The sequence below is a fragment of the Somniosus microcephalus genome, chromosome 26 (genome assembly GCF_052327205.1).
Source record: "Somniosus microcephalus isolate GS21.2 chromosome 26, FLI_Smic_1.0, whole genome shotgun sequence".
Taxonomy (NCBI): domain Eukaryota; kingdom Metazoa; phylum Chordata; class Chondrichthyes; order Squaliformes; family Somniosidae; genus Somniosus; species Somniosus microcephalus.
The window spans coordinates 314,050-324,671 of NC_141012.1; the positions used below are offsets into that span (position 1 = coordinate 314,050).

The 10,622-nt window shown below is 44.9% G+C and overlaps 1 protein-coding gene across 1 annotated transcript in view; it reads left to right on the plus strand.

Annotated features, from left to right (window-relative positions):
• The window catches only part of LOC147100180 (glutamate receptor ionotropic, kainate 4-like), a 336,084-nt gene that overhangs the window by 109,566 nt on the left and 215,896 nt on the right, over positions 1 to 10,622 (plus strand). Inside the window, exons 4-5 of the mRNA XM_085967594.1 lie at positions 221 to 318; positions 5,048 to 5,213. Of these exons, the coding sequence (XP_085823720.1) occupies positions 221 to 318; positions 5,048 to 5,213 (264 nt within the window). The remainder of the gene's footprint in view (positions 1 to 220; positions 319 to 5,047; positions 5,214 to 10,622) is intronic.

The window sequence follows — 10,622 nt, forward strand, 5'->3', positions numbered from 1 at the left end:
GAAATGAAAACGTTCATATATTGTATTGTGATTATATCTTGAGTTTAAAGTGTCGCAATATATTGTTCCTTTTGGAATATATATATTTAAAATTCCTTTGAAGAGATGGGAGTGCAGAATTCTGTGTTTAGCTGATGACAGTCCTGGAACTGTAAGCAGTTAGCCAGTGGCTGTGCTACCAGAGTGACTGACTTTTAACTGAAATCTCTCTTTTCTGCAGCTTGTCAGATTCTCCCAAAGGGGGTTGTGGCAATCCTGGGCCCTTCTTCAAGTCCAGCATCAGCCTCTATTATCAGCCACATCTGCGGCGAGAAAGAGGTAACATTGATATTTATAATAAACAGGTGATATCCAATACAACTGCTCATAGGAACACAACAGGAGGAGGCCATTCAGCCTGCTCTGCCATTCAATCAGATCATGGCTGATCTGTTCCTCAATTCCATTTAACCGCCTTTGCTCCATATCCCTGACCCAACAAAAATCTATCTATCTCAACAACAACAACTTGCATTTATATAATGCCTTTAACATAGTAAAAATGTCCCAAGGCGCTTCACAAGAGCATAATCAGACAAACTTTGTCAGGAGCCAGACAAGGACAGATACGCTAAAGCTTGGTCAAAGAGGTAGGTTTTAAGGAGTGACTTAAAGGAGGAGAGAGAAGTAGAGAGGCAGAGAGATTAGGGAGGGAATTCCAGAGCTTGGGACCCAGGCAGCTGAAGGCACAGCCACCAATGGTTGAGCGGTTGTGCAAGAGGCCAGAATTGGAGGAGCGCAGCTATCTCGGGGGGTTGTAGGGCTGGAGGAGATTACAGAGATAGGGAGGGGTGAGGCCATGGAGGGATTTGAACACAAGGATGAAAATTTTAAAATTGAGACGTTAGTGGACTGGGAGCCAATGTAGGTCAGCGAGCACAGGGGTGATGGGTGAACGAGATTTGGTGCAAGTTAGGATATGGGAAGCAGTTTGGATGAGCTCAAGTTTAAGGAAGGTGGGAGGGCAGCCAGGTGAGCGTTGGAATAGTCGAGTCTAGAGGTAACAAAGGCATGGATGAGGGTTTCCGCAGCTGTTGAGCTGAGGCAGGGGCGGAGATGGGCGATATTACAGATGTGGAAGTAGGCAGTCTTGGTGATGGAGAGGTGATGGGCTCGGAAGCTCAGCTCATAGGATGCCAAGGTTGCGAACGGTCTGCCTTTAACAGTGGCCAGGGAGAGGGATGAAGTCGGTAACTGGGTAATGGAGTTTATGGTGGGGACCAAAGACAATGGCCGGAGTTTTCCTTATCTTGGCTAGTCTGGTGCAGGCGGTGCCCGTGGCAGATCGCGACCCCACTGCTGGCTTCATTCCGCTGTAGAAAATGAACTTACCTTAATGGGGCCTATTAAGCCCGCCCAGCGCGTTACCCGGCCCAATTAGATGGAGCGGGTCTGGTGACGTCATTCATGACGCGTTTTCAGCCGAGATCCTTAAAGGGACCATGGCCACATTAAATTTTAAGTTTAATCTAACATAGTGGGTGTTGAATTCTTACTGCACAATAATATAATAAAAGTTATATATGAGTGACAAAAAAATATTTAAATAATATTATCATTAACTAATATGACTCCATCTACAAATACAATCAAGAACATAATTTAAAAAGTACATTAATTGGGAAGTTATTGGTGCTTTAGTCACAAATCTATAGACTTTTGTATCAGTAACTGGTACAAATAAAAGGTGCGTGTATAAGTAATACATAAAATTAAGCAGATTTTAAATGTAGTTGTAAAGGGGTGGATTTACAATCTTATGCAAGTTCAGCGAAAGCGCTGCAGAATCCCTGACAAACAGTGCAAGTGGTGCTTACAATGTGTTTCTGGGATTTCTGCAGCTCTTCCATTGAAGTTAACAATGGACAAGTGAGAGAACCTCTGCAGAAATTCACCCTAAAGTCTCAGACTGAAAAATGTAATTAGTCATATTCAGGGACTGAAAGCAAATTGAACCAGTGGAGTAAGTGATGAGAATGAAATTGTTGCGGTTGATGACTTGATTTAATGTGTAACTGGACAATCACAGTATACTGTGAAAAAAACCTGACCAGAAATGACACAAAAATGTATTTAAATGGTTAATGTCATTTTTTATACTGCAGACCAATTCACTGCAATTACTGGTCAGTTGGAAGGCAACAGCCAAGAATGGCCAGTGAAAAATGTATTTCCCTCACCATCCAGGGTAGGATGGGAGCTTTCAGCACTTACACTCTTTCAGGAATTTCTGAATTAACATTTACCAGTAGCTTTTCAAGTAGAACAGAATCTCCATCAATCTGTTAGCTGATGTAATCTACAAGTTTTTATTTGGGTTTGTTTTCCATGCTGTCATCTAATCAGCTGGAGCAATGGCCACGGAACTCCCGCCTCAGGTTGACAGATGTGTTTCCCGAGCTGTGTGAATCCTGTGGCCATGCAGGAAAAATTAAAAAGTATGGGGGAAAAGGCTCTTAAGTGCCTGTAAAGTACCTCATAATGATTTCAATTGGGTCCCCAGTCGCTGCAGGTCGGGTTGGCTCCACAATGACAGACGCGCCTGTGGGAAAGGCACGTGGGAGCAAGATGACAGCAGGTTCCCGACCCGCTGTCAAAAAGAACAACTTTCCCACCTGACCCGCCACCGATCACACCCGCTATCACCACGGAAAATTCAGCCCAATGGCTTCGGTCTTCCCAATATTTAATTGGAGGAAATTTCTGCTCATCCAATATTGGATATCAGAAAAGCAGCATGACAAATCAGAGGCAGTGTAGGGGTTGACAGAGGTGGTGGTGAGGTAGAGCTGGGTGTCGTCAGCGTACATGTGGAACCTGACATTGTGTTTTCGGATGATATCACTGAGGGGCAGCATGTAGATGAGAAATAGGAGCTGGGGGTAAGGATAGATCCTTGGGGGACACCATAGGTAATGGTGCAGGAGCGGGAAGAGGAGCCATTGCAGGCATTCTCAGGCTGCGACTGGATAGATAAGAATGGAACCAGGCGCGTGCAGTGCCACCCAGCTGAACCACGGTGGAGAGGCGTTGTAAGAGGATGGTGTGGTCAACCATGTTAAAGACTGCATACAGGTCGAGAGACTGAGGAGGGATTGTTTACCGACTTTATTTAATATCCCGGAGTGCAAACCATCAGGTCCTGGGAATTTGTCAATCTTTAATCTCATTAGTGTCTCCATTACAATCCTTTTAACTTATATTGAATCTAGTTAGTTCCTTCCATTGATTTATATTTAACTTTCCTTGTATCTCTGGTACTTTATCCTCATCCTCTACTGTGAAGACCCATACAAAGTAGGTATTTAGTAAGTCTGCCATTTTCCGATTTCCAATTACAATATCACCTGTGCCTGTCATTAAGGGGCCCACATTACTCTTAGCCACTCTCTTTCTCTTAATATACTTGTAAAAACCTTTAGTATTGTCCTTGATATCCTTTGCAAGCTTTTGTCGTATTCCCTTTTTGCAGCTCTAATCACTTTCTTTGCATCCCTTTGCTGTTCTTCATATCACTCCCAGTCCGCAGGATCACTACTGCCTTCGTATAAGCCTTTTCTTTTAGTTATATACTATCTCTCACTTCCCTTGTTGACCAAGGTTGTTTAATGACAGACGTGCAGTTAGAATTGCCTCCATAGTCGTAAAAAAGCTCACTTCTTACGCTGGGAAATATGCCACAACTTGAAAACTGATCTAGCTTCTCTGCTGCTTAGCTCATTTAAAGGGTTAAAATTTCGATTGTCCCCAAAAACTGGCACAAGGATTGCAATGCGCGATCAACCCCCACCCGTTCAAAGTAACGCAGGCAGCACAGAAAATTCGATTTGCGGGGTCGGCATGGTCTGGGATCCAGAGGGGGTTGGAGGATCAGCAGGGGATCGGGGATCGGGAAGGGTTTGGAGGATCGGCATGGGCTAAGTCGGGGATTGACGGGGGGGGGGTCAGGGTCGCGGAGGGTTGACGGGGGGCAGGCGGGGGTGGCGGTGGGGGGGGAGAGAGGATCAGGGCTGGCCACCGGAGGATTGTGGCCAGTCTCAGCATCATTGATGGGGTGGGCGGTGGTGGCCTGGGAAGGTGATCGGAGGACTCATAGTGGGGTCTCTGAACGCGGAGGATGGGTTAGGTAGGGGCCCTGAATCCAGGAGGTAGTTATAAAGCCGCTTACCTCCTGGATGCACCAGTCCTCGCCTCAGTTTAACTGTCGGGTTTCACAAACTGTGTGAAACCCGTCCACAGGCAGTTAAACACAAAGTGGAGGTGAAAAAAGAGGCTACCAGCATCATTACAATATTTAAATTGAGGTACTGCTTCCTGGGAGCGGGTTGGTCACCCGTCACCACCCCCCCCCCGCCACCCCCCCCCCCGTTAAAACTGGAAGTGGGTGGGTTGGAGGCGGGATCAGGTCGGGAATCCCATTTTTAACAATTTAACTGCCCCCACGCTCCAAACCCACCCGTGTTTTTAGGGGAAAATTCCAGCCTATATTTTTTAAAAGTCTGTTCATAATTATTTCATGTGAGAGACTCAATCTTTGTTTTGCTCCATATGACATTTTTAAAAAGTCAGAATAAAAGGAGCTTCTTCACTTCCTGGTTCACTGTCTTTGAGAATTCTGCATTCTAATTAGCTACTTGTTGACGTCACAGCAGATCACGCTATGAAATTTCCACTAAACTACACTGATCTCAATTGAACGTCGAAAAAGCCAAACTTCTCGCCATCTCTGTGGGCAGCTTTCTTCGGGGCCGGCGGCGAACACCTTTGCTTTGCTCCTGACCGCAAATTACAGGCCATTGGCTCTGTTAACCAGTATGCATTAAAATCAATTGGATAAAGGGAACATTCTACTCACCTGAAGGGAGTACCCACTGGTGGGAATTAAATGATTTGGGTGTGTCCAACATAAGAGAGGAAACTGAATACTACAGTGTTCTATAGGTGACCAATTAGCTGTTTAATGTAATTTGTTCATCACTCTGACCGGCTTCTCTCTTCTTTGATGCAGGTCCCTCATGTGAAAGTAGCCGCTGAAGAAATTCCTAAATTGCAGTATTTGAGGTTCACAGCATTAAATCTGCACCCAAGTAACACGGACATCAGCTTGGCTATTGCCAGCGTCTTAAACTTCTTCAACAGGACCATGGCATGTCTGATCTGTGCCAAAGCTGAATGTAAGAACAGCAAAGGCAATCACTGCATGTGAAAATAAGAATCTTAGCTATCTCAAACACTCTAACACCCGGGTGAAAGATCCCTCTTTAAAACAACTTCTTCTACCCAATGTTTGAAGGAAATTTCTGCTAAATTTTAGTTCACTTGCTGACGTGCAGTCAGAAATGAGATCAGTCATTGAAGGTGTAAAAGTAGATTGGTCAGGGGCAAGCCACTGGTGTCTCGCTGTGTGTTGCTCATGAATACCAGTGTAACAATGGAACAGCGAGGAGAGGGGAAAGGCAGGCAGCTGATCATTGCTTTGAAGAGACAAGTGTGAGGGGCTGCTTTAGAGGTTTGGGAGAGCAGAGGAAATGACAAGTTGACCCTCTCACTGCATTGTAACCCCTCAGTAGCTAATCATGTTTGCCTAACCGGTCAGTGACTGAATAAATTAACACTCCCTCACTGCACCATATCCCAAATCTATCCTAGTGTAAGATCGCAGAAAGATTATCATTCACTCACATTTCTACCCTTGTGAGTGACTGTCTGCACCCTTCACAAAAAGTGAAATTCGTTTAGAATTAATTTCAGGCATTGTAATTACATGAACAACAGGGCTAAAGCTTGCCCCAGGGATTTTCAAACTGAACTGTAGAGTGTTTAATTAGAGTAGGTGGACTCTCGGTCCTTTGAGCGCTGTTCTGAGTATTAATCATTTTGGAATGTGTGTTGGTGTTAAGGAGCTCACTGTTTGTGGTTTATTTGTACTATTAGGGTATTGCTCACTGACCTCGAATTTTATCCTCATTTCACTCAGAAGATGCAAAGCTGAGATCTAGGATATCTATCCACCACCACTTGGAATAAGTTGCAGAATATGCAAACTAGCTGGTTATCTGAACATTGGAAAAAATCAGACCATCAGACCAGTTCACAGAATAGAACGAGGCTCCTCGGCCAATTTGGTTGGTTTTCAACCGACTTCTCACCTGAAGAACGGTGACAGGGGGCCGGGCGGGGGGGGGGGCAGTCCATTGATGGGGTGGGTGCCCTCCTGATGCTGTTTGCAAACAGGCCTGGAAAAGCTAAGCTACTGCCTGCTTGTTTCTGATGGCGAGCAGCTCAAAGTTGCACATTGTGGGATATGAAAGGAACCACTGCTGGTTTATGGATCCAGGAGGAGCCGTAGGTCCGGTCCATGTCCAACAACCTCCGTGCTCGACACCCCCCTATCCCCTCCCCCCTGCCCACCCCCCCCGGCCTCCCCAGGCCTGACCTGTCAGTTGGCCCATTTTGTGCCCTCCCAGATCCAGGGATCTGCCATTGGATCGCACTTGGTGCAATGCAGCTCACTGGCAGCATTCAAATAAAGCCACAACCCGAAAATAGTTTGCATCTCCTGACACCAATGTCCCGCCTGTTTTGCACAGTAGTTTGTGCCGATCCACTCCAATCCAGGCCTTCCGACCCCACTGCTGGAGTGATCATGTGCATGATGCAGACCGCCGTCAAGCTCTGCACGAAAGGCAGCACCGAACCCTTCTTCAAGAGAATGTTTGTGGTATTTGGAGAGCTCACATACATGGCAACAAGCTCTGGACAAAGTGTTTGTGGTAAAAAGACACAATAACCCTCATGAGCCTATTGAAGTGTAACCCGGTATTAGAGAGAGAGATGAATCTGCCTTGATTCCTGATGGTCATTGGATCACATCATCACAGAGACTTTGAACCTGAACCACTTCCCAGCAGTAAACTCCTGAATCTCCTCTTTAAGATCAGCTTGGTTTTGCTTTCCCCTCACTTGTTTCTTCCACAGAATTATGGCCTTCCAACACCAGCACCACTGCCCCCCACGCCCCCTCCACCACCCACCTGATCTCCGACCCCCTTCGATCCTGGCCTTCCGACACACCTTGATCCCAGCCTCCTGACCACTCCCCCCAATCCCAGCCTCTGATTCCTTCCCTCGCCTCTGCTCCCTGGCTGCAGGCCTACCCGCCCGACAGCCAGTCAGCCTCTCAATCGGGCTGTGGGGGGGAAAGAAAGCCCTGCCGTTAAATTCGCTGGGCCTGAGGGAAACCCGAGCTCCCGGGTTTCCCGACCGCAATCCAGCACCACTGCGCCCCCACCCCACCCACCACCCCCCTCCCCACCCGCCGCCCTGCTCCCCACCAACCTTCAAGTTAAAATCCTGTCCCATGGTGTATTACCTCATGCTTATCCACAATGAATTATATCTGCCGCTTCTCTGTCTATTCCCCTAATCTGTCTATATCTCTTTCCTGGGAGCACAAACTTGTGTTTCTTTGCCAGTCTCTGGCACTTCAGATTTGACAGGTTCCCACCTGGGGATGCGTCATGGGATGAAGGTCATGACCTAAGTGCTCAGCTCCAACACTGCCCTTTCACCAGACCCCTAATCAAAGGCCTGACCTTACTATTTTTTGGTCTAGAGGATCCAGCATAAAACAGCTGCAGTCGCTCTGGTTATTACACCTTGTATAACAGTGTTTACACATCCTGTGTCTTCTAGTTAGTCAGTGGCATTTATAGAGTGATATAAATGTGAGAAGATATTTCCAGCAAAATCTGAGATCTTGAGATGCCTCTGTGTTGGCCGAAGGATTCGGAAGAAACCAGATTGCAAAGTAAACAAATAATGGACATCAAAAAACAAAAATGCTGGAAATATACAACATCGGTAAAGAGAAAAGACAGGTTAATCTTGGGTCTCCACCTGAAACAGTAACCTGCCTTTTCTCTTTACAGATCCTGACAGACCTGTTGTATATTTCCAGCATTTTCTGTTATTGTTTTAAAGTTAGCTTGAGGATGGAAGGATAGTTCTGGGGAAATGGATCAGGGTCAGCGGACTGAAGCCGGCATTGGGGGAACCGAACCGAATGGTACCAGCAAGGTGCAGGTGTCAAACGAGCGCCACACTGCAGCTGGCCAGATGTGGGAGGGCGGGAAATCGACTGGCACCCACTGATCCAGGCCTGGGGAGGGGAGCCAATCCCAGAGTGGGGTCAATGTGGCCATAGTATTTTTGTGGAACAGGGCAGGTCTTGGGTGTCAATGGGGCGGGACAGAAGCCTATCCTCCGATTATCAGCTGCCAGCCACCCATTTTTCAATTGAAAAATGAGTGGCCAGCGGTTGTAAATTGCTCCCAGTGTGTGTACCTGAAACTTCCTTCCTTCATTTTGGTCCCACTGTTCGTGTTAGATAGTTTGAATCAATCAACATGTCGATGGACTGTAGCACCTGAAAAAGCTGAAGCCCTATGTCTATGTTCATCTACGCCCTATATTGTCTTTCTGTTGAGTAAATACTTGCATTCCTATTTTTTCTTATTATTCATGCTGTATTACCTCATCTTATCCACATAATTGTAAGATTGAGCTGAATTGTTTGGTTTATTGAAGTACAGTTGGATTTCTTTCATGCCACATTTGTGGTACTTGATTGTTGGACAATGTGCAAATTCTCTTTTTTTTCAATTTCTGCTTTTACCTTGCATGCTACCTTTCTGATGCAAGTTTCAATGTTGGTGCCCTCATGCATGTGTCAATGTTAAATGCTCTCTGATGCATGTGTCAATGTTAGGGCCTTCGTGCGTGTCTTTGCATGGGAACTCTGCGTGTGTCAGTTCCACTGTTTCTCTCATGTGCATGTCAGTGAAAAGGACAAAATTAAAGCATTTAGAAAGGAAATGAGCAGATTCAACATGACTAAACAACAGATAGCGACATGTTTGGTATGGAGAGAGAAGGCTGATGACTTATACAATTGCACAAGAGTGCAAGACTTTCCTTTCCTTCGTCTTGATATGCTCTTCTCTGACATTTTAATTCATCTCTCTGGCAATCAGGCATTTGTATTTTCCAACATTTTTCATCAAAAGCTTGACCAATTATGATGTTAGGGTTTTATTTTTTTTAACTGAAGCCTTACAGGTAAAACTCCCTGCCGAGGAGCCCAGAAAGATAATTCATTCTGATACATTTTAGATGTGGCTGTGCATATTGATTTGTTCTGGGAAACATCTCACTCCCTAATTTTGCTGCAGGCCTTTTGAATTTGGAGAAGCTATTGCGCCAATTTCTCATTTCCAAGGACACTTTGTCGGTCCGAATGTTGGATCGAAGTCAGGATTCAACGCCACTTCTGAAGGAAATTCGAGATGACAAAATTGCAACAATAATTATTGATGCCAGTACTTCAGTGTCACAATCCATCTTTCATAAGGTATGTTACTGAACTCCATCCAACCAGAGTCTAACAATTAATGAAAGGCCCAGAGAAATTGCTTAATTGCTCCAATTGAGTATTTTTGTTCAGTTACTGACTCATTATTTGTGCTCTAACATGAGACTGCAGACTTGCACACAGTAATCAGACATTGCTGTTTCATACTCTCCTATGTATTAACAAGCATGTACTGAGAGGCAGTGACAATACATTTACAGCACTATCATACTTTGGCTAAACCAAAACCCATCATTTTTTGGAACCTGATTTTCCCCCAAACAATCCCATCTGCTCATCGAAGCTGACAGATAACATTTCAGGCCAACAGGCTGGTGCAAACCAGTTTCTAGGTAGCGTCTGTTGCTACCTCAGTAAAAAAGCGTCAATCACTATCCTTTCTGTCTGAACTACATTCAAAACTTTCTCTCAAAATTGAAAAGACTTTTCCCAACTTATTAAATTGTTTGAAGATGAAGAATACTAGTGGTAACATGTCCAAGAAGGGAAAACTGTGAGCTCTCTCCCTGAATTTTGAAGGTAATTCAGTGAGTAAAATTCCTGTTACATGTCTAGAATATATTCAAATATTTATCTTATGCTCTGCACCAAAGGTCACGCCCAAGATGTTAAACTGAGCTCCTGTCTGCCTGTTCAGGCGGACATTAAAGTTCCCATGGCAGTGTTTGCAAAAGAGGAGTGAGTTTTACAACACTTCTTTCTCAACCAAACGTCACCAAAAGAGATGAACTGATTGTTTATCTCACTTGCTCTGTGGGACCTTGCTGTGCACAAATTGGCTGCCATGTTTGTTTGCAAACAACAGTGCCTTCACTTCAAAAGTCATTATTGGCTGTGAGGCTTTTTAAGACTTCCTGAGAATGTGAAAGATATTAAATGCAAGTTTGTTTCTTTCTAACTTTGTAGAACAGTAATTGTTTTTGATGGGAACATTTTACACAAATCCTCTAGTCTAGGGATGAAATTTCTTTTTATCTTTTATCTGACTGGAGGCGTGGCCATTTTATACTCATATCCTTTAGTTCTGCGCTCACAGTTTAAGTTAAGCAACCAGTGTAAACCTACATTTTCCATAGGCTTACAAAGTGGACTTGAGTATGTAACAGCATATCTAATTCCAAACATTCCACTGACTACAGACACACATGAG